The sequence below is a fragment of the Saccharomyces cerevisiae genome, chromosome XII (genome assembly GCF_000146045.2).
Source record: "Saccharomyces cerevisiae S288C chromosome XII, complete sequence".
NCBI classification, from domain to species: Eukaryota; Fungi; Ascomycota; class Saccharomycetes; order Saccharomycetales; family Saccharomycetaceae; genus Saccharomyces; species Saccharomyces cerevisiae.
In genome coordinates this window covers 696,831-719,623 of record NC_001144.5, presented here as the reverse complement: position 1 = coordinate 719,623, position 22,793 = coordinate 696,831, and the positions used below count along the sequence as shown (strand labels likewise).

Sequence of the window (22,793 nt, the reverse complement as noted above, 5' to 3'; positions counted from 1 at the left end):
TATGATACCTCTGCTTCCCAACCGCAAGCTTTTTTTCTTCGTGATGCTGAAAAAAAAAAATGGACATAGAAAAAACCTTCATAAATGAAACAGACCATTCATTACTCGTGCGGAACCAGTAAACACAACACGCCAACTTTCGAACTTTTGCCCAACATAAGATGTCCTCTCAAGCATTCACTTCAGTACATCCGAATGCGGCAACATCTGATGTGAATGTTACCATTGACACTTTCGTTGCTAAGTTAAAAAGAAGACAAGTGCAAGGTTCATACGCCATCGCCTTGGAAACTTTACAACTGTTAATGCGATTTATCTCTGCAGCTCGTTGGAACCATGTTAATGACCTTATTGAACAAATCAGAGATTTAGGTAATAGTCTAGAAAAAGCTCATCCTACTGCTTTCAGTTGCGGTAACGTAATTAGAAGAATACTGGCTGTTTTGAGGGATGAAGTAGAAGAAGACACTATGAGCACAACTGTCACATCCACATCCGTTGCTGAACCTTTGATTTCCTCTATGTTTAATTTATTACAGAAACCGGAGCAACCTCATCAGAATAGAAAAAATAGTTCAGGGAGCTCTAGTATGAAAACCAAGACTGATTACCGTCAAGTAGCCATTCAGGGTATCAAGGATCTTATAGATGAGATAAAAAACATTGATGAAGGTATTCAGCAAATTGCTATTGATTTGATTCACGATCATGAGATTTTATTAACTCCCACACCTGATTCAAAAACCGTATTAAAATTTCTGATTACTGCTCGCGAACGTAGTAATAGAACATTTACGGTTTTAGTTACAGAGGGGTTCCCTAATAACACCAAGAATGCACATGAGTTTGCCAAAAAATTAGCACAGCACAACATAGAAACCCTAGTAGTCCCAGACTCAGCTGTTTTTGCTTTAATGTCCCGTGTGGGTAAGGTTATTATCGGCACTAAAGCCGTTTTTGTCAATGGGGGGACTATCTCGTCAAATTCAGGTGTATCATCCGTTTGTGAATGCGCCCGAGAATTTAGAACCCCTGTATTTGCTGTTGCAGGTTTGTATAAGCTTTCTCCTCTATATCCGTTCGACGTAGAGAAGTTTGTCGAATTTGGTGGGTCCCAACGTATATTACCTAGAATGGATCCAAGAAAAAGATTAGATACAGTTAATCAAATTACCGATTATGTTCCGCCTGAAAATATTGATATCTACATTACAAACGTCGGTGGGTTCAATCCAAGTTTTATATATCGTATTGCGTGGGATAATTACAAGCAAATTGATGTGCATTTGGATAAAAATAAGGCGTGATGATGTGTCTTTTGTACATTACTCATGAAAATAAATAAAAATCTTGTAGATCAAAACAATTTTTTTATTATTAATTATTAGTATATAATCAGAATATTTACGTATCCTTGAATATGTTAAAAGACTAATACATAAAGAGCATCTTAGCATTAACTTTTTACTTCTCTACAAAGTCTGGCAATTTGACTCATTTTTTTTTTTTAGTTGAGTGTCTCCTCGTAATGCCATCTTGTCGCTTTTGCATAATAGAAAAACAGGAAAACATTGAAAAAATAAAAAAATAAGGGAAATATGTATCGTATACAAAAATACAGCTAAAGCTTGAACTGAAGTAGAAAATGATACCAAAGCTTATAGTTTTTGGAGGCAATGGATTTTTAGGTAAAAGAATTTGTCAAGAAGCAGTGACTTCGGGCTACCAAGTCGTTTCTGTGTCAAGGTCCGGTAAAGCTCCTCATAGCAATGAATTAAATGATAAGCAATGGATGCAGGAGGTCCAATGGACCGCTGCTGACATTTTTAAGCCTGATTCTTACCATGAATTATTGAATAATGCTACTAACGTAGTTCATTCTTTGGGAATCCTCCTAGAAAATGAAAATTATAAGCAAACTCTATCCAAATCCCCTACATATGATTCAAAATCACGCCTTCTATCTTTTGGTGCAGGTCCAAATCCTTTAAAAAAAAGCAGTCCTTATTTTACTTATGAAATGATGAATAAGCAAAGTGCTATTATTTTGGCAGATACATTTAAACAAAAAATCCTAAAGAAAAGCAAAAAGGAGCAAGAAAAAGCAAATCAAAGATCTTTTACGTATATTTCCGCCGATAAAGGTTTCCCATTGATTCCTAGTGGCTATATTAATTCGAAAAGAGAGGCGGAGATTGAACTAGAAAAAATGCAGAGATATTTCAGGCCTATTATTGTGAGACCCGGTTTTATGTTCGATGAGCACAGAAATGCAATTGGACCACGGTCTTTTATTCATACTGCACTTGAACTACTTTACTGCGGTAACAAATTTCTATTGAGAAATAAGCTGCAGCTTTTGAACGACTTGATTAGGCCAACAGTATCCACTCAGCAGGTAAGCAAATCCGTCCTGAAAAATATCGAAAACCCAGATTTTAAAGGGGTAGTTACACTTGAGGAAATACTTAAAGCATAATGATTATGCCATTATTATATTTATTAATCTATTTTTCTCTTTTATTTACAAATGAAAAGTACTTAACTATATACAGCTTGGTATAATTTTAAAATGGTAATAACAATAATATGCAATGCTAACGGCGCAAAAAAGCCTGATATGCCTCTTGGTTGATTTGAATATTACCTACAGTTTTCATATGCTTTTTACCCTCTTTCTGTTTCGCCAAAAGTTTTTTCCTTCGTGAGACATCAGAAGCATGCAGCTTTTGGAGAACATCTTTTCTTCTTGCCTTAATTGTTTCTCTAGCTATTATCTTGTTATTAGCTCGGGCCTGTATAACGACCTCATATAATTGTGATTTAACATACTCTTTAAACTTCTTCACCCATTCTCTACCCACTCTCTCTACTTCCGATTTATGAAGTACTCTTGACAAGGCATCAATCGCATTTCCATTAACCAAGAGTTGCAGTTTTACAACATCAGAAATTCTATAGCCAGCATCCTCATAATCTAAAGAGGCAAATCCTCTGGACACCGATTTTAATTTACCAAAAAAGTCATCAACTAGATGCGATAGCGGAAGGTAATATTTTAACATCACTTGTCCATTGGTGTTTAGGTATGTTATATCAATTTGTTCTCCTCTATTACTATCGCATAAGCGTATGACACTACCTAAATATTCCTGGGGCAATGTCATAACTGCCTCTATAAACGGTTCATGGAAAGCAGCAACGTTCACCCTCTTTGTTGCTCCGTCTGGAAACTCATCCGGATTTGTTATAAGCTTTTTCTTACCATCGGTAAACTCCACCAAATAAGGAACTGTGGGTTGAGTAATGATCAATTTCGAACCATACTCTTTTTCTAGTCGTTCACGAAAAACAGATGCATGTAAAGATCCTAAAAAGCCCAATCTCCAACCTTGACCCAAAGCATTGGAGGTCTCACGTTCCAAAGTAACTGACCTATCGTTGAGGACAAGTCTACTCATATCATCATCCATGGCTTTGAATTCAATCCCATCAGCCGGGAAAGCACCCACAAATACCATGGGTTTTTGTTCTTCAAATCCGGGAAGTACTTCCGTTTCATTTACTTTACTTAAATGCATTATAGTATCTCCAATTTTTGCTTCTTTAGAATCCTTCATTCCCAGCACTAGATAGCCAACCTGTCCTGTCTTTAGCGTACCTGTAGAGGTTCTGTCAGGATACATGATTCCAATATCTTTGACTTCGTATTTTTCTTTTGTCTGAGCACAAATAACCTTGTCATTTTTACGTACAGAACCATCAACAATATTCACTAGAAGAACCGCTCCTAAGTATGCGTCGTACCAAGAATCCACTAATAATGCTCTGAAGGGTTTATCAGGCCTCCCCGTTGGTGGTGGTATACGATCAATTATAGCCGGTAGTAACAGTTCCTCTACATTTAATCCTGTTTTAGCACTTACTCCGATTATATCTTCCTCGGGGAGCTCAAAGTTATTCACTATCTGATCCTTTACCTGTTTAACATCTGTAAAATTTAGATCAATTTTGTTTATTACTGGAATTAATTTCAATCCTAAACTGAAGGCTAAATAAAAATTAGCAACCGTCTGTGCTTGTATGCCTTGTGATGCATCAACCAAAAGAATTGCTCCCCCACAAGACGCATATGACCGTGAAACTTCACCTCTGAAGTCCACATGTCCTGGCGTGTCAATTAAATGTAAAAGATAGTTTTTTCCGGTCCTCTTATCTTTATAAAACATCGAACATGTTTGCGCCTTTATAGTAATACCTCTTTCTCTTTCGACTTCCAATTTATCCAAAACTTGTTTATTTCTCGCATTGGGATCGATGACATGCGTTATTTCCAGCAGTCTGTCACTTAAGGTTGACTTCCCATGGTCAACATGGGCAACTATAGAGAAATTTCTGTAATTTTCGAGAGGTATTTGCTCGATCTGTGCTTGTAACTTCTGTGCAGGGGTAGTCGTATGGTTATATCGTAAGAAATATGCGTGTCGTTTATAACACCGTATATGTCTCACTGGCCTAATTCTAAATTTCAGCATTTTTATGTGCAACTAGTTTCCCATATTCATGGCTCTTTTTCAATGGTTGCGGCTACAAATATAGGCGAGTTATACTTGCCCTCGTCTATTATTCAACTTTTTTATTTACATCAAAATAGCAACATAAACATACGGAGATGATGAGAGAAAAAAGAAGACAAAAGGTGTGTCTTAATTCAGTTAAATGAAATTAAAATTGATAGTAAATGGTTGTGAAGCACCTGATGATTATAAATTGCTAAGAACTACTATCAATACAGTTGCTTCGCTACGAAAGACGGCTATCTTAAGATTTAATAGTGAAAGATTGACAATAATATCCACTCCAAAATCATCACTCAACAGCAGTAACAACGGTACAATATTACGAGGGGATACTGGTCAGCTTTGGTGTACCATTCCTCATGATGTATTCAGATTATATACAGTTATATCAGCTCGCGAGCTCAATACAATAACAATGGAGTGTAATTGTGATTCTTTATTGAGTGTGTTTAAAAGGTATGATCGAGTAATGAACCAAGGATCTTCCTCTAATATGACTATAAAACTACAGTCAATGCCAGAATGGAATACAAATAACGGAACACTTTCAGGAGGAACAGCAGGAGGCGTAGATACAACCTCAAAACCGAACCCCATTTGTGCTCTAGGTATAACATTCGAAGAAATTGTACATACTAGCGGCCCAAATGACGCTATAGTTATGAATGGGGGAGTGGATGAGCACAATGGTTTACCAACCACAGTAGGCACAGGAAATCTACTCGCAAGCAATAAGGTTATCATGCATTCGTTCAAAGTACCTGTCAAACTATTATTCCGAGCACAAGATACGCGAATACAAGAGCCAATGATTAACTATATTCAACTGATGATGTACAAGCTGCCACCAATATCGGGCGAGTTTGGCTCCGCCTTCCACGGGTTTATTAGACGTGTTGAACGGTACAGTAATGTCAACCACATTCATTTAATGGGAGTCAAAAAAAAGGAGCATGGAAATGAAGGTGATGATGTAGAACTTAAGATAATTGTGAATGAATTAGATTGGCATTTGGAAATATGCTGGAATGGACCCTTAGACTCTGTGATACAACGCCAAGAAGGGCTCACTGACAATCCTTCCCAAAACCAGCACATCGACACAGACGGCCGGCAGGAGGAAGGATCTCTTCCGATTATCGAAGCGGATAAACCGATGTCTTCACTATATACCAATACTAGAGATCGAGAGATGGAAGAAAATATCCGCTACGATGAAGATTTATTAAGAATTGAGGATAGCTCGATCGCAGATACGCGGGGAAACATTTACACAGCTGATACTAGCGGTGATACTGAATTTAATGACATATCCGTTATGGTGGAAAAGGCTGAACAGGAAAGTTCGTCCACACATGAAGTAATCATCCGTTGCAAAGATTGGAAGGTGTGTTCCAAGTTATACGCTGCATTTGAAGAAGTTGTTTTGGCGATTTCTCACGACGAATCCTGCGTATTCCACTGTTCGTTGGATCGTGGTAGCTTGGAAGATAGCGAAGATGTGGAAAAACCAAGGGAAAGAGGACAAATCATATATTATATAGCAAGATCGAAGGGCTTGTAAACCCTACAGCGGTACATTTCTTTGCTACGTTGCTAAGGAAACTCTTTAAATCTGACATGGCTGAGAACTGCAGAGTTGCAGAGTTGCAGACTATCACATCCGTACATATGTATAAAAAAATCCGTGCTTTACATACTAACTGCTTTTCTTTTTTCCGTTCGAAAAAAAAAAATGTCGTGAGGTTGTCGGAAACCTCAGAAAAAATAGATAGAACAAAACAGCCTTACGAACGGTATGTTGCATTTTAAAGGCTACATGAACTGCACATTAAATTTGCCACTGTAATAATCTTCCATATCCCCATACAAAAACTACGCAAATATGGTACGTAATGCCTCATTAGGATTTTAAAATATGAAAAAAATGGACGTTTCAGCGAGGAATGAATAACAAGAAATAGCTAATTTGAATATATTACTGGTGTTTCATATCTATATATACCGCAGAAAAAGAAATAAAACGCAATATATCTTTAAACTGGCTCCACCCTGAGAATATGATAGGAAACTTTTTAAATTTGAGTTCTGTTACATCAAAAACGTAATTGCTTGACACAGATTTTTCGAGGGCAACAGCGTGGACTTAACATAATGTCGAGTTTAATAACAACATTTTTTGACGGAGAGTTAAAAAGGCTTTGAGAAAATAGCAGAGTGAAGTTTATTTTTAGCATCCTTGCTGATACGCCAAATAATTCAAAAATTCACTATACTAACATGGTCATTAATTTTTAATATTAATATTATTTATTTAGGCTAAAGTTCATGGTTCTCTAGCTCGTGCTGGTAAAGTCAAGTCTCAAACACCAAAGGTTGAAAAAACCGAAAAGCCAAAGAAGCCTAAGGGTCGTGCTTACAAAAGATTATTGTACACCAGAAGATTCGTTAACGTTACCTTGGTTAACGGTAAGAGAAGAATGAACCCAGGTCCATCCGTCCAATAAGAAAATTAACAGTTGTGGAAAAGGAGCTTAAAAGTAACAAGAAACAAAATAGCAGTCATGCCATCTTTACTTCAAGATAGTTTTTGACTTGTATTTGTATTTCCGTTATGCGTTTTTTACTTTAAATATAAAGCAGTATTGAAATTATGTAAGTAGTGTTAACTATAAATTATTTCTTTAGGACTTTAACTTCGCAAAATTATGCTATTCATATTATCGATTTACTTCTTTGCTGTCTTGGTGTGATGCTTTTATTAATAAGGAGGATCTTGCCGTACCTAGGGTTGGCAAACGTTTTTCTAGTTGTTTTTGAATGGGCGCTTCATAATGTGGCAATGAAAAAAAAAAAACTAGAAAAAAACTGCAATGATCTTGACGATGACATGAAGCCTCCTTTTAACAAAATCCATTGAGGTCAACAAGCATCACCAGAGACGCCTATTATAAACTTTATAAGAGAAATACCAGTTATACAATAATGTCTACTGGAAGCAGTGATAGAAAGGATGACGTCAAATTATTGGAACTGCTGAATTCTATAGATGAACAGTTTTTAGTGCCATACAAAAAGCCGGAAGACTTGCGTAAAATCTCCTCTACTACCAAACTACAAGGTTCCACCCCAACTAAGGAACTAGACAAATTAGCCTCTGTATTGAAGGCACATTGCACAAAAATAGGTATTGTTTGCAAGCCAGGAACTTTTGATAACAATCATAAAGTTGTGATTACCGAAATCCAAAATTTTAGTAGGCCATTATTCTACTTACTAAGTTTATTCCCTTTGTTTTACAATAACAAGGATTGCCCCAAATACTTTACAGACCAACTGGATGAAAGTACGCTACAATTGCTCGATGGCTTGAGAGATTTCATTGCCGAATTACAAGAAAGATTGAAAAATGACGAAAATGCATCTCTAGACAAAGAAAGGTTAACCTCAGTTGGTAAAATATTCAATGCGTGCGATTCTCTCTCTAATTGTTCCAAGGCTGGACCTTATGGGATCCTAGCAAACATCTTAAAAGATAATGTGGCCATAATGGACGATACAATGAATGAAATAAAAGAGTGGCTTGAGGAACCCGATTTTTCAGCAAACTCGGACGATATATTTTTGGATTTTGAGGATTCAGAATCCGAATCTGATTCACAGAAAGAGGAATTTGACCAGGAAAAGGTCTATGAAAATATAAAGTTGTTTTTCGATGGGTTTACGAGGAAGATAAAGCTAATCAAATTACTTGTATCAACTTTCAGGAAAACTCTGGTGTCAAAAGATTTTACTCCTAAGAGGAATCAAGCAGAAACTTTAGACAGTATACATACATATCTGAAGGAAATACAGTTACTTTTGGATGAAGTGGTATCCACTGTACAATTTGAGCCGAAGAACTTTACCAATGAGGAGGTAAAAGAAGAACAGGCTGCATTAGTTGCAGTAACTAAAAAAGTTCTTATCCAAATGAGTAAACTATATGAAGGTGATCCAAAAAGAAAGAAATGGATTGACACATGGGAGATAAAATTCAATGAATTGTTTTAGTATATTTTCTCTGAATGTTACAGTGCATGGTATATAATCAGTCTTGTTTAGAAATTCATGCTAAAACGGATACAAGAGATATCATTGTGTAGCTGCGAGATCCACGGTCACGGCAAAAACCATGTCCATTAATATAGTGGTTGGTTGGTGGGAATATGTGGGATATCCTCAACAAAATCGAACTTATATACGTCATTCTCGTTAACAAATTCAAATTTTGTAGTTGTCATAGTAACGCAAAATGAGATGCGTGGGTGTGATTCCTGCTTGTTGGTATTTTTCTTTGCCGCTGGTGAAAAATTGGAAATGCTGGTCCCTTGAAAAAATAACCAGCCTCGCCTTAACAGATATGTGCGAGTAAATATGAGTTTCTAACGTGCAATGTTTGGTGTTTGTTTATTTGTTTATGTGTTTCAGATGTTGAGTAAACATTAGCATTGGTGTAAGAACTAAGCCCCTCGATGGTTCGGTGCAGGATTCAAGGAACAAAAAAAAACTAATATGGACGGAAGTATTTGGCTTCATAGGCATTGGTCAAAGATATAAAAAGATGCAGGTATTAGGTCCTTGGATGGAGGAAAAACGTCTCACTTACCTTTCCTTGTATAATTTATAGAATGGACAACAACAATACATTACATTAAGATTATATCAGTCAAGTTTTTTCATAACATTGAAGATCTTTCACTCATTTAAGACTCAATAACATAAAAAAAATAAACCTGTCATTCCTTTGAACCTTTTTATATCCAAAAATAATAACTGTCGCTCGTTTCACAACCTACCTTTTTTAAAACCACTCTTTTTCCAATACATTGAAATTCTAATTTAAATATAAAATAATTAATAATAGAATGTCACTCCTTTACATCATTCTTCTATTCACACAATTCTTACTACTGCCAACCGATGCCTTTGATAGGTCTGCTAACACAAATATTGCTGTTTATTGGGGTCAAAACTCAGCAGGAACGCAAGAATCCTTAGCTACTTACTGTGAATCTTCTGATGCTGATATTTTCCTATTATCTTTCTTGAACCAATTTCCAACCCTTGGTTTGAACTTTGCCAACGCATGCTCTGATACTTTTTCTGATGGCTTACTTCACTGCACCCAGATTGCTGAAGATATTGAAACTTGCCAGTCCCTAGGAAAGAAAGTTCTATTATCATTAGGTGGTGCATCTGGTAGCTACCTCTTTTCAGATGATTCTCAAGCGGAAACTTTTGCACAAACTTTATGGGATACTTTCGGTGAAGGTACAGGTGCCAGTGAGAGACCATTTGACTCAGCAGTCGTTGATGGTTTTGATTTTGATATTGAAAACAACAACGAAGTAGGCTATAGTGCGTTAGCTACCAAGTTAAGAACTTTGTTTGCCGAAGGTACAAAGCAATATTACCTTTCTGCCGCACCACAATGTCCATACCCGGATGCTTCTGTTGGTGACTTGTTGGAAAATGCAGACATTGATTTTGCGTTCATCCAATTTTACAATAATTACTGCAGTGTGAGTGGTCAATTCAATTGGGATACTTGGTTAACCTATGCTCAAACTGTATCCCCAAATAAAAATATCAAACTGTTCTTAGGTTTACCTGGTTCTGCTTCTGCTGCTGGCTCTGGTTATATTTCTGACACTTCTTTATTGGAATCAACTATTGCAGATATTGCCTCTTCAAGTTCTTTTGGTGGTATTGCGTTATGGGATGCATCTCAAGCCTTTTCCAACGAGCTAAATGGTGAACCATATGTTGAGATTTTGAAGAATTTGCTAACAAGTGCTAGCCAGACCGCCACTACTACAGTTGCCACCTCAAAAACCTCAGCAGCCTCAACTTCATCTGCTTCAACTTCATCTGCTTCAACTTCTCAGAAAAAGACCACACAATCTACGACATCTACACAAAGTAAAAGCAAAGTTACTTTATCTCCAACTGCAAGCAGCGCTATCAAAACATCAATTACTCAAACTACAAAAACATTGACGAGTAGCACCAAGACAAAATCTAGTCTAGGTACCACCACAACAGAGAGCACTTTAAATTCAGTTGCTATCACAAGTATGAAAACTACTCTATCTTCCCAAATAACCAGTGCTGCCTTGGTGACCCCTCAAACAACTACTACTAGCATAGTTTCTTCGGCCCCAATTCAAACAGCTATCACTAGTACTCTTTCGCCAGCAACGAAGAGTTCTTCTGTCGTTTCCCTACAGACAGCTACTACTAGTACGCTTTCCCCAACAACGACCAGTACAAGCTCAGGTAGTACAAGCTCAGGTAGTACAAGCTCAGACAGTACAGCTCGTACATTGGCTAAAGAATTGAATGCTCAATATGCGGCTGGTAAATTGAACGGTAAATCTACCTGTACTGAAGGTGAAATTGCATGCTCTGCTGATGGGAAGTTCGCCGTTTGTGATCATAGCGCTTGGGTTTACATGGAATGTGCTTCTGGAACCACATGTTATGCTTATGACTCCGGCGACTCAGTCTATACCCAATGTAATTTCTCTTATTTGGAAAGCAATTACTTTTAAAGTTATTAGAGATTGATTCATAGAGTCCGAATATTTTTTTTTGCAATATTCTTTATTTTTCACCTCATCTCACCGCCTCTCTTTTATTTCGTCAAGGTACCCTGCCTTCATGTTTTTACGTTTTTATAATCGACTACTTTATATCTATAACGAATTATTTAATTTTCTTCGATTTACTGTGTTTCTACCATTTTGCGAATTCGTGCCCCATCATGACTTATTTTATTTAATTGTTACATATCAAAGGACACTGGTTTACAAACATAAAAATGATTGTTGAGAATGCCAATTCCGCCCACTTACTACTTTTCATGTGTTAAATAGTACGCATAAACACGAGATCTGACTTCGATTGTTTCCTCGTCTTCGTCAAACATCGGTTTCCAATTAACCATTTCAATTAGCTGAGGAACCAAATGGAACTCGTTCTTAGCCAATTCGAAGAATTCTAAATCCTTCTCCAACAATTTTGGTCTATGCGGTGAAAATACTACCAACGCCTGACCTTTCTCAGCTAATAAATCCTTTGTTGTTTGAAGTAATTTGTGATGTTCCGTATGATTGAAGACTAAATCACTTAAAATGATTAAGTCAAACTTTCCATTATTGTTACCTATTTTTTCGATATGTGCCAACAATGGAGAATAATCGTTTCCCCAAATATAACCCTCCGTACTGACATTATTAAAATCTTCAGGAACGTTAGACTTTATATTATAATCGATGTTCTGCATTAAATCAGGATCTGGATAATCAGTTGAAACAACCATTTGAGCCCCATTCAAAGCACAAATAACGGAAGGTAAAGCAGCAGCAGCACCCAATTCTAAAACAGTCTTCCCCTTTATTAATTCTGGATGAGAATCCAAGTGATTTGCGGTGTATATTCCTGCATTCCACAAGAGATGACCCCAAAGTGGTGACGTTCCAACGAGACGGAGTTTGATGTCTTTAACATCTGATTTGGACTCTTTTGTGATGTGTGACCTTTGATATTCTGCAAAATGAGGTTTTGGTGGAGGAGGAAGAAAATCCTCTGGCTCCTCAAATAAACCTGCTGCCTCTCCCAATGATTCTATATCTGACATACGTTTACACGCCTTATTTATTGCGATAATGCTCGAAGTATTTCGTCATCTGCAACTGTTCTTTTTCCTGATTTTAGATTTTAACTTCTCGTCATTTTGAAAAATAAAATAAATGCGGCACGAAGGAAAGAATCTGAAATTGGCGACGGGCATAAGAAATATTATTCCGAAAGGCTGTAGCAGTGACCGTTTCTCTTTTACCCCAAGAGCGGTTAATAAAAGTGAAGCACTATATATAAGAACTGAAAGATGAACATATGGATAGATAATTGGAGTGTATGGCACAAATTGCTCGCACAGTAAAGGAAGGAAGAACAATATGTCGCAAGAAATTAGGCAAAATGAGAAAATCAGTTATCGTATTGAAGGACCATTCTTCATTATTCACTTAATGAACCCTGACAATTTGAATGCACTAGAAGGTGAAGACTATATTTATTTAGGAGAGTTACTAGAACTAGCGGACAGAAATCGTGATGTATATTTTACAATTATACAAAGCAGTGGTAGATTTTTTTCCAGTGGTGCTGATTTCAAGGGTATTGCAAAAGCCCAAGGGGATGATACCAATAAATATCCTTCGGAAACAAGCAAGTGGGTGTCAAATTTTGTCGCTAGAAATGTTTATGTCACTGATGCCTTCATCAAGCATTCCAAAGTTTTAATTTGCTGTTTGAATGGACCAGCAATAGGGTTGAGCGCGGCACTGGTAGCGTTATGTGACATTGTGTACAGTATAAATGACAAGGTTTATTTGCTATACCCCTTTGCTAACTTAGGACTAATTACCGAAGGTGGTACAACGGTCTCTTTGCCATTGAAGTTTGGCACAAATACGACGTATGAATGCCTCATGTTCAACAAACCATTCAAGTACGATATAATGTGCGAGAACGGATTTATAAGCAAGAATTTTAACATGCCATCTTCAAACGCTGAAGCGTTCAATGCAAAGGTCTTAGAAGAATTGAGGGAGAAAGTGAAAGGGCTATACCTGCCCAGTTGCTTAGGGATGAAAAAATTGCTGAAATCGAACCACATCGATGCATTCAATAAGGCTAACTCAGTGGAAGTAAATGAATCTCTCAAGTATTGGGTAGATGGAGAGCCCTTAAAAAGATTTAGGCAGCTGGGCTCGAAACAAAGGAAGCATCGTTTATGACGTCCGCTTTCTCAGTGAAACAAAACGCACACACAATATACTTATGTACAGACAATATGTATGCTAATTAATCTATATCATGTTGATCTTGAGGGAAGGTAGTATCAATGTCTTCCTTTGGTGCTAAAATTTCAGGTTCCTCAGGTTCCTGTAAACCTGGGCGTTCCTTCTTAGATGCGCTTACACCGATCATAATCGAACAAACAAGGACTAATATTACCAAAAGACCGCTTCTGGTTGTCTGCCATCTTAAATTTTCGATATGTGACCTGATATCCCCCAGTATCTTGGTTTGAATCTTGTTAGAACAGTCGTTCAATTTCAGGTTTAATTGTCGATACAAAAGGGTGTTTTCTAATTTTTGATTGTTAAATTCTAATTTAGCGTCCTTTTGCAAAAGATCTATTATGATTTCATTCAGTTCATCATGGATTGAGTTAAGTTCTCTCTTGAGTTTTAATAATTGCAAGTGGTGCTCATTTAGTTGCGTGTCTCTAGAGTTTTGAATTGCGAATTTCAATTCTGTTTCTAGCGAGCTGAACAAATGTGATTGTTTATTCAGCTCCATATCCCTTAAGAACAAATCATTGTAACAGGAATAAAACTGATCATTTAGTAGTTGCAACAATAGAGCTATGATAATTTTACATTGTTCATCGGAAAAATTGCCTCTTTCACGAAGCATTTGATAAAACTTTATAGTATCCAATTGATTTTGTGAAGTAGTAGGTTTCAATCCATTGCCCTGAGTAATAAAGTCCTCTGAAAATCTGTCTAACAGGCCAATGGAGTGCTTTCCTTCGTTTTCCTTCTCTGGCTTCTCCTGCTTCTCCTTGTTCTTGGATAATGGCGATGAGGATAGGTCTGATAACTGGATATTTTTCAATGACATTGATTTCTGCAAAAGTGGTTTTGAATACGAACTAAAGCACCGCAAACACAACAACGAGCCTTGCCGCCGTATTCTAGTTTTGAAGCATCGAAGCGGCAATGTACGTATTAACCGCATCATTAGTCTATTAGATGTTCAGAGTTTACATGTATACATAAACCTCTTCCATTCTTCCTTTATCGATAAAATTACTATACACTTAACTAAACTGTGCATTTTCCCCGGACTACCATAGCGCGCTATACGTTCCTAGAACGGATATGAGTTTATATATAAGTCTATGCTACCAACCTACAAGCTATGCGACCCTGGAAAAAGCGCAGAAGAATCCGAGACTAGTAAACTATGATGAGGGGAGCGAGTAAGAGGTCAATCAGCAGTGCCGCAGTGCTGCTGATTAAAAAGAACAAGCTACCACCGCGACCAAAGTTCACGCCAGAGATGGAAGCACAATGCACTGAGAAATTCCTTCATGGCGGCAGAGGGCCCGGTGGCCAAAAGATTAATAAGTGTAATTCTAAGGTACAACTACGGCATGAACCCACTGGGATCGTTGTCGAGTGCCAAGAAACGCGGTCACGTGAGCAAAATCGAAAGCTTGCCCGGCTTAAGCTCGCGCGCGAACTTGCGGCGTCGTACGACACGATGCCGTCCAGAGAGGAGGCGCTTCTACAGTGGCACCGTCAACAGAAACGCTCGCAGCGCCGGCGCAGCGTCGCGAAGTACGAGCAGCGTGAAGAGGCCGCTCGAGTCGAAAAAGAGGAACGCGAGGCCCGAGACAGAGAAATGGTGCGCGAGTTATTCCGCCGGTAACCGCAGGTGAAATTAGATGGAGGAGAAAAGAAAAAAAAAAATGAAAAAAAAAGTGTAACTTTGCTAAAATTTTCACCTGCGGGTACCGTCGGTCAAGACGTGGGTTGCGAACAAAAACCCTGGAACAACAATACATTGAATAGTTCCTGCTCCTGCACACTGCACGTTGAGACCTGAATCGCATCGTGTGGTGCTTATACGCTAATCTTTGTTAGCGGACATACTTTTTCTTTTTCTTTTCGCCTTTTCTTAGTATCTTTCTTGGATTCTTAACTATTTTGCTTTTTTTAGTCATTCATTATATATGGTTCTTTAGATCGGTCGTTCCATTAACATTTTTTTTTTTTTTTTTTTACACGTCAATAGTATAACTTACTCCCCACCATTTTTCCACTCTTTCATAAAGACAAGTGTATTTCACGTACTCATAATCTTCGGGCTAACTACCAACAATACACGTAAATAATAATGGGCCGTCCAAGGAAGAATGTTAGCCAGGAGAAAATACAACAGTTGAAGAGAGAACTGGAGCTGGCCGGTAACAGGACAGACGTCTTGTTGCAAGACAAAAAGGGCCGTTCCAGGTCTTGTCTTCTTTGTAGAAGAAGAAAGCAACGATGCGACCATAAATTACCCAGTTGTACCGCCTGTTTGAAAGCAGGAATAAAGTGCGTGCAGCCCTCCAAGTACTCTTCTTCCACTTCGAACAGTAACACCAACAACAACACCCCTACAGCTGGCACTGTACCTCCTACACCTCATCCTGTAATAAAACGTGAGCTGCAAGATAGCAGTATTGGCGCTGGCGCTGGCGCTGCCACTTCTCTGAATGACATGACGATAATAAAACCCATTTCCACTAGCAATAGTAATGTTGATGCTGGCGACGCGAATGAATTCAGGAAAACGATAAAGTCCGTCACGACAAATTCCAATCCAAACCTGATGAGGCAAGACAAAGATCAGTATACGATTTTCTTGGAGAAAAAACTAAAAAGTTTGGAGACTTTGCTCGATTTATCGCCGGGATGCAACCAGTACAACTACGAATTATCCCAGTACAAGAAGGTTTCTCATTTGTTCAGTAACAACACTTCTGATTACTCTAGACCGAACAGCAGCAATATGGTCATACTGCCGCTGCCATCTCCTTCCAACAAACCCCTGGAGAACACAAACAATAACGGCAGCAACGTTAATGCGGCCACTAACGATACATCGGCCAGTACGAACAACATAAACAACAATAATGCTATCTGCCAATCCGCGAGCCTTTTGAATGACCCTTTAGAGACGCTGGACTTCACTAAGTGTATTTTTGCCAAATACAATTTGAAAAAAGAGTTTTTGATGTATGACCCTATTTTTGAACTGAATGAGAAGCTGTCACGTTCCTTCTTGGACACTTTTTTCACAAGATTACAATTCAAGTACCCTATCTTAGACGAACAAGAAATCTATACTTTTTATGACCACTACCTCCACAACAAGATTCTTATCCCACCATCTTCTCCCGCCACGTCTTCCGCAGCACCACCGTCGAATTCACATTCGTATTCTGAAATAGAATTTCATTTTCTATCCGGCAGAATGTGGCTTGTCTTCAGCATCAGCGCCTACTTACTGATGACCACAGGTAAGTACAAGGGGTTTCCACCTCACCGATATTTCTCCACCGCTATCCGTCACATCACTAAGTGTGGTCTACATTTGAATTATGTTCAGCAAATAGAACTGTTGACATTGCTTGTCCTTTACATTATTAGGACTGATAGAGATTCTCTGATACTATATGACATAATCAAGGATGTCATGGGCATATCCAAGAAGAAACTTCATCTAAATCAATGGTATCCTAATGATCCATTTGCAAATAAGAAACTGCGACTATTTTGGTGTGTTTACCTGTTGGAAAGAATGATTTGTGTTGCTGTGGGGAAACCTTATACAATCAAGGAGTCGGAAATAAATTTACCTCTTTTCAATAACGACTCTTTTTATACAAAAGGTGTGCATGCGGCGGCTCCATCAACCAATGACCATGGTGTGCAATTCATCAATCAGTCTCTAAAGCTGCGAAGAATTGAATCTCAATTTGTAGAGACTTTACAGCTATTGAAAAACGATTCCAGGTCAGTGAAGCAATCCATTGATCAATTGCCCCTAGTACGAAAATTTTTTGAAGATTTGGAAGTTTGGAGAAAAAGTTATTCCACTCTTGACGTGAAAAATTTCGAAAACGAGACACTAAAACTTTATTACTATAGATCAGTGCGATTGCTTATACAACCATATTTGGAATTTTTCGCCCCGGAGGATAGACTATTTAGAGAATGTCAAGCTGCTGCGGGTCAAATTTGTCAGTTATACAAGATATTCCATCAAAAAACGCTTAATGGTCATTCTACACCAGCAGTGCATACGGTTTTTGTAGCTGGCGTAACTTTAATCTACTGTATGTGGTTAGCCAGGAATTTTGACGATCAAAGGAGGAAGAAATTAGGCGATGCTTCGAAGCATACTAGACCTTTAATCAGTGCAAGTCTCTTTTCGACGATGGATGATTTGAGAGCTTGCTCCGTTTGTTTATATGTTATGACAGAAAGGTCTAATTTTGCAAGAACCTTTAGAGATACTTTCGATCAGTTAATGAATGCCACGGTAGGTAATTTGATTGAAAGATGTGGTCCAGACTCTTCTGAGTTAATTTTCATGGCTAGTAGTGTCGCCAAGCGTACTGAACCCAAGAACATCAATGATGAGGCCAATAAGGCAATTTCATCTGGGGATACTCTTCATGATTCTAACTCCGCAAATGCAGCTAATCTATCCAATTCAAACGATAAAAATATATCTCATAATGGCGGTATGCCGCCTGCTGTGGCTAGAATATTTGGTAAAGGACAAGCTGAAGAGCACGCCGGTTTTGTGGAAAATTCACAAGTGGATTTGGCTGAACAAGAGAAATTCAAGAAGAAGCAAGGTGTTTTAGAAAAGACCTCTGTACCCAAAAGTTTAGCTCACCTATTAACCAAAATGGATGACAGGTCACGTATTTCAAATTCTTCAATGTCTTATACAACATCTTCTTCGTCATCATCTTCTTCTTCGTCATCATCGTCGACATTATCGTTTCCTTCTTCCCAAGAAAAAAACCTGAAAATCAATGTAAACAATGATAACAATGGTATGACCATCAGCAGCGTCAACAGAGAACACAACAATAATCACAACAATAATAATGATAATAATAATAATAATAACAATAATAATAATAATAGTAATAATAATAATAATGTTAATAATAATGATAATGAAAGTAATAGCAGAAGCACTACCAACAACAGCTGCAATAATGGCAACAACAGCCAGTATGTTCGTAACAACAACGTAACTATGGAAAATGATGTAGAAAGGCCTATTCAAGACCAATATATCGTCAAGAAACCAACCAACCAAACAGAGTTTGATTGGCAAGTATTTCAACAGCAGGCCTTTCTACAACAGCAACTAGCTCAGCACAATTTACAAGCGTATCTATCGTCCCTGAACACCGATACTATGACCAATAGAAGTCCTTCAAAATCTTCTAGCATATCTACAGCCTCTTCGCATTCGGATCCGATTCCAATAGCGATGACGCAAAGCCCAACTCCATATCCTCAAACTTCCAATATGCTACCGCAACAGCATGTATCACGACCACTGCCGCAACAACAGCGGGAGCAGCCACAACAACATATTACTTCTCCACAAAGATTCTCAGAAAGCAATTTTACGAATCAATTAAACAATGGTATGATCAACAGTAATCCTCTACAATCTGCAATATTCTCTAACCATACAAGTGAAAATAAGCAATTAAGAGATGTCGAAGAATCAAATTTCAGTACATCACCCCTAAGAGCAGATTATGGCAATAATATTATCTCCTCGATACCAGCGTCATTTACTAGCAATTCAATTCCGGTCAGTGTCAAACAAGCTCGAAATGGCTCTTCTTCGGGCGATATACTTTTCAGCAACGGTGCTCATGACATGATCAACAATATTTCCACCTGGACCAATAACTCCGTTCTAGATGCTTTGAATAGCAAGTCCATACTACAAACAATATTTCCCCAGAGTCAAGAGCCTTCATCTCTGTCCATGGACAAACAGCAGCAACAACATCAACAACAAAATATGTGTTCTGAAAACAATGTAACCGCTAATAATTTTCAACAGACGCAGAATGACCCTTCGTATAACAGAAATTTGTTCATGATGTCCAATCAGGAAGGTGTACAATATAATCTTGACGAAACAGAGAAGAATGGACCTAAAACACAGGTGGAAGCAAACACTAGCGCAAATCTGCATTTCGACAATGTTATTCCTACAGTAACTAACGCAGACATCAGGAAAAAGCGTTCTAACTGGGATAACATGATGACATCTGGTCCGGTAGAAGACTTTTGGACGATTAATGATGACTACGGCTTTTTAACGTGATACTACATTAATATAATAGTATGTACAAACTCATTCCTTTTTTTTTTTTTTTTTTTTTTCTCTTTTTTTTTAAAAGAACAACTAAATCGCTTTTTTTAATTATGATATGGGTCATATCTTATAAGCCTAATCTAAAACACATTTTTTTCTTTCATTTATATTGTTTTTAAAATCAATAAAACTCTTTCTTTCCTGTATAAAGTCCTCTCCAAAAGACTAAGTAGCGTGTTTGCAAATAAATACGGGTAAGCAGTTATTCTGGCCGAAAATTATGAAAAACTAGCGGATCTTTAACAACTTCTACTGCTTCAGCGCAATACATATTGAGATCACATCTAATAGGTTCAAAATGTTCACGGGTATAAGCGTTTATTTCTTTTACCCTTGTTTTCAGTACTTCAAAAGTTACAGCACAAAAGAAACATTGTATTATCAATTGAATTTTGTCCATTGAGGAAATAAAAAGTAACATAATAAGTTAACATTAATAAGTATACGCATATATGGAGCGAACAAATACAACAACATTCAAATTTTTTTCATTGGGAGGAAGTAACGAAGTTGGACGATCATGTCATATATTGCAATATAAAGGTAAAACAGTGATGCTCGACGCAGGAATTCATCCGGCATATCAAGGATTAGCTTCATTACCTTTTTACGATGAATTTGATCTTTCCAAAGTCGATATCTTACTGATATCACATTTCCATTTAGACCATGCCGCTTCACTTCCGTATGTGATGCAACGGACTAACTTTCAAGGCAGAGTTTTCATGACACATCCAACCAAAGCCATTTACAGATGGCTACTGCGAGATTTTGTAAGAGTTACTAGTATAGGTTCTTCATCCTCCTCTATGGGGACTAAAGACGAAGGTCTATTCTCAGATGAGGATTTAGTTGATTCTTTCGATAAAATTGAAACGGTGGACTATCATTCTACTGTTGACGTCAATGGTATCAAATTTACGGCATTCCATGCAGGCCATGTATTGGGTGCAGCGATGTTTCAAATAGAGATTGCTGGCCTTAGGGTGTTATTCACAGGTGACTATTCGAGAGAAGTAGATCGTCACTTAAATTCTGCTGAGGTGCCTCCACTTTCATCCAACGTATTAATTGTGGAATCTACCTTTGGTACCGCTACTCACGAGCCCCGTTTAAATAGAGAAAGGAAGCTAACCCAACTAATCCATTCCACAGTGATGAGAGGAGGCCGTGTTCTACTGCCTGTTTTTGCTTTAGGGAGAGCTCAAGAAATCATGCTTATACTGGATGAGTACTGGTCTCAACATGCTGATGAACTCGGTGGTGGACAAGTCCCAATATTTTATGCATCAAATTTGGCAAAAAAATGTATGAGCGTTTTTCAAACCTATGTAAATATGATGAATGATGACATTAGAAAAAAATTTAGAGACTCTCAGACTAATCCCTTCATATTCAAAAATATATCTTATCTTAGAAACTTGGAGGATTTCCAAGATTTTGGTCCCAGTGTGATGTTGGCCTCACCAGGTATGCTGCAAAGTGGGTTATCAAGAGATTTACTTGAAAGGTGGTGCCCTGAAGATAAAAATCTAGTACTAATCACCGGTTACTCCATCGAAGGAACAATGGCGAAATTTATTATGCTTGAGCCAGATACAATACCTTCCATAAATAATCCGGAAATAACCATTCCAAGACGTTGTCAAGTTGAAGAAATCTCCTTTGCCGCACACGTTGACTTCCAGGAAAATTTAGAATTTATTGAAAAGATTAGTGCGCCAAATATCATCCTTGTTCATGGAGAAGCCAATCCCATGGGCCGTTTGAAATCTGCATTGTTATCCAATTTCGCGTCTTTAAAGGGTACAGATAATGAAGTCCATGTTTTTAATCCTAGAAACTGTGTTGAAGTAGATCTTGAATTTCAAGGTGTCAAGGTTGCAAAAGCTGTGGGAAATATTGTGAACGAAATATATAAAGAAGAAAACGTAGAGATAAAGGAAGAAATTGCGGCTAAAATTGAACCTATAAAGGAAGAAAACGAAGACAACTTGGATTCTCAAGCAGAAAAAGGTTTGGTTGATGAAGAGGAACACAAAGACATAGTCGTTTCTGGGATTCTAGTTTCAGATGACAAAAATTTCGAATTAGACTTCCTTTCTTTGTCTGATTTAAGAGAGCACCATCCCGATCTTTCTACAACGATATTAAGAGAGCGCCAGTCAGTTCGTGTAAATTGTAAAAAGGAGCTAATTTACTGGCACATTTTACAAATGTTTGGAGAGGCTGAAGTTCTTCAAGATGATGATAGAGTAACAAATCAAGAACCAAAGGTTAAAGAAGAGTCAAAAGACAATCTGACCAATACAGGTAAATTGATTCTACAGATAATGGGTGATATTAAGTTAACTATTGTTAATACTCTAGCCGTTGTGGAATGGACTCAAGATTTAATGAATGACACTGTAGCAGACTCCATTATTGCTATACTTATGAATGTGGATTCAGCTCCCGCCAGTGTCAAGCTTTCGAGTCATTCTTGTGATGATCATGATCATAACAATGTGCAGTCTAATGCACAAGGTAAGATTGATGAAGTTGAGAGGGTGAAGCAAATCTCAAGGTTGTTTAAAGAACAGTTTGGTGACTGTTTTACTTTATTTCTCAATAAAGATGAATATGCAAGTAATAAAGAGGAAACTATAACTGGAGTGGTTACCATAGGTAAAAGCACTGCTAAGATTGACTTCAACAATATGAAAATTTTAGAATGTAATTCAAATCCTTTGAAAGGTAGGGTGGAAAGCCTCTTAAATATTGGTGGTAATTTGGTCACACCGCTATGTTAAAAACAGTTACGCATACTAAGTAGACTACTTTATAGAAGTAATACCAAACCAAAATCTGGTTAGAACTGCCTTTTATTGTTTACCTTAATCACTCTTTACGTAATGAAACCTAGAGATGAAATTTTAAAAATTTTTTTTCACGAACATAAAGAATAACTCTTCTAGACCATCTCATCTCATCTCATCTCATCTCATTTCATTTCGATTCTTCTAATTTCTTTCATTGAGTAAGAGCCTTTTGTTTTGGCTGATAGTTATAGTCAATCTACAATTTATCTCACAAAAGAAATAGACTAAGCCAAAACTGCAACGAAAGATCAAAAAA

The 22,793-nt window shown here is 37.6% G+C and overlaps 14 protein-coding genes across 14 annotated transcripts; 11 read left to right on the top strand and 3 right to left on the bottom strand.

The window, feature by feature from the left end:
• Positions 1 to 161: 161 nt before the first annotated feature.
• GCD7 (translation initiation factor eIF2B subunit beta) lies at positions 162 to 1,307 on the top strand (the record flags this gene model as incomplete). Its single annotated transcript, NM_001182179.1, has 1 exon — positions 162 to 1,307. The coding sequence occupies one exon, from the start codon at positions 162 to 164 to the stop codon at positions 1,305 to 1,307; it is 1,146 nt and encodes a 381-aa protein (NP_013394.1).
• Positions 1,308 to 1,645: 338 nt separating this feature from the next.
• Positions 1,646 to 2,479, top strand: COQ11 (ubiquinone biosynthesis protein COQ11; the record flags this gene model as incomplete). Its single annotated transcript, NM_001182178.1, has 1 exon — positions 1,646 to 2,479. The coding sequence occupies one exon, from the start codon at positions 1,646 to 1,648 to the stop codon at positions 2,477 to 2,479; it is 834 nt and encodes a 277-aa protein (NP_013393.1).
• A 118-nt stretch (positions 2,480 to 2,597) lies between these two features.
• GUF1 (GTPase GUF1) lies at positions 2,598 to 4,535 on the bottom strand (the record flags this gene model as incomplete). Its single annotated transcript, NM_001182177.1, has 1 exon — positions 2,598 to 4,535. The coding sequence occupies one exon, from the start codon at positions 4,533 to 4,535 to the stop codon at positions 2,598 to 2,600; it is 1,938 nt and encodes a 645-aa protein (NP_013392.1).
• Positions 4,536 to 4,719: 184 nt separating this feature from the next.
• MEC3 (Mec3p) lies at positions 4,720 to 6,144 on the top strand (the record flags this gene model as incomplete). Its single annotated transcript, NM_001182176.1, has 1 exon — positions 4,720 to 6,144. One exon carries the CDS (start codon positions 4,720 to 4,722, stop codon positions 6,142 to 6,144), a length of 1,425 nt encoding a protein of 474 aa, NP_013391.1.
• Positions 6,145 to 6,465: 321 nt separating this feature from the next.
• RPS30A (40S ribosomal protein eS30 RPS30A) lies at positions 6,466 to 7,087 on the top strand (the record flags this gene model as incomplete). The annotated part of the gene is made up of 2 exons (NM_001182175.1): positions 6,466 to 6,468; positions 6,899 to 7,087. 2 exons carry the CDS (start codon positions 6,466 to 6,468, stop codon positions 7,085 to 7,087), a joined length of 192 nt encoding a protein of 63 aa, NP_013390.1.
• A 478-nt stretch (positions 7,088 to 7,565) lies between these two features.
• YLR287C (uncharacterized protein) lies at positions 7,566 to 8,633 on the top strand (the record flags this gene model as incomplete). Its single annotated transcript, NM_001182174.1, has 1 exon — positions 7,566 to 8,633. One exon carries the CDS (start codon positions 7,566 to 7,568, stop codon positions 8,631 to 8,633), a length of 1,068 nt encoding a protein of 355 aa, NP_013389.1.
• An 854-nt stretch (positions 8,634 to 9,487) lies between these two features.
• CTS1 (chitinase) lies at positions 9,488 to 11,176 on the top strand (the record flags this gene model as incomplete). Its single annotated transcript, NM_001182173.1, has 1 exon — positions 9,488 to 11,176. The coding sequence occupies one exon, from the start codon at positions 9,488 to 9,490 to the stop codon at positions 11,174 to 11,176; it is 1,689 nt and encodes a 562-aa protein (NP_013388.1).
• A 109-nt stretch (positions 11,177 to 11,285) lies between these two features.
• Positions 11,286 to 11,456, top strand: YLR285C-A (uncharacterized protein; the record flags this gene model as incomplete). The annotated part of the gene is made up of 1 exon (NM_001184567.1): positions 11,286 to 11,456. The coding sequence occupies one exon, from the start codon at positions 11,286 to 11,288 to the stop codon at positions 11,454 to 11,456; it is 171 nt and encodes a 56-aa protein (NP_878130.1).
• Positions 11,457 to 11,478: 22 nt separating this feature from the next.
• Positions 11,479 to 12,264, bottom strand: NNT1 (S-adenosylmethionine-dependent methyltransferase; the record flags this gene model as incomplete). The annotated part of the gene is made up of 1 exon (NM_001182172.1): positions 11,479 to 12,264. One exon carries the CDS (start codon positions 12,262 to 12,264, stop codon positions 11,479 to 11,481), a length of 786 nt encoding a protein of 261 aa, NP_013387.1.
• A 319-nt stretch (positions 12,265 to 12,583) lies between these two features.
• On the top strand, positions 12,584 to 13,426 carry ECI1 (dodecenoyl-CoA isomerase; the record flags this gene model as incomplete). The annotated part of the gene is made up of 1 exon (NM_001182171.1): positions 12,584 to 13,426. One exon carries the CDS (start codon positions 12,584 to 12,586, stop codon positions 13,424 to 13,426), a length of 843 nt encoding a protein of 280 aa, NP_013386.1.
• A 67-nt stretch (positions 13,427 to 13,493) lies between these two features.
• On the bottom strand, positions 13,494 to 14,438 carry PUT7 (Put7p; the record flags this gene model as incomplete). Its single annotated transcript, NM_001182170.1, has 1 exon — positions 13,494 to 14,438. The coding sequence occupies one exon, from the start codon at positions 14,436 to 14,438 to the stop codon at positions 13,494 to 13,496; it is 945 nt and encodes a 314-aa protein (NP_013385.1).
• A 225-nt stretch (positions 14,439 to 14,663) lies between these two features.
• On the top strand, positions 14,664 to 15,131 carry RSO55 (Rso55p; the record flags this gene model as incomplete). The annotated part of the gene is made up of 1 exon (NM_001182168.1): positions 14,664 to 15,131. The coding sequence occupies one exon, from the start codon at positions 14,664 to 14,666 to the stop codon at positions 15,129 to 15,131; it is 468 nt and encodes a 155-aa protein (NP_013383.1).
• A 468-nt stretch (positions 15,132 to 15,599) lies between these two features.
• On the top strand, positions 15,600 to 19,625 carry YLR278C (uncharacterized protein; the record flags this gene model as incomplete). Its single annotated transcript, NM_001182165.1, has 1 exon — positions 15,600 to 19,625. The coding sequence occupies one exon, from the start codon at positions 15,600 to 15,602 to the stop codon at positions 19,623 to 19,625; it is 4,026 nt and encodes a 1,341-aa protein (NP_013380.1).
• A 503-nt stretch (positions 19,626 to 20,128) lies between these two features.
• Positions 20,129 to 22,468, top strand: YSH1 (cleavage polyadenylation factor subunit YSH1; the record flags this gene model as incomplete). Its single annotated transcript, NM_001182164.1, has 1 exon — positions 20,129 to 22,468. The coding sequence occupies one exon, from the start codon at positions 20,129 to 20,131 to the stop codon at positions 22,466 to 22,468; it is 2,340 nt and encodes a 779-aa protein (NP_013379.1).
• Positions 22,469 to 22,793: the final 325 nt, after the last annotated feature.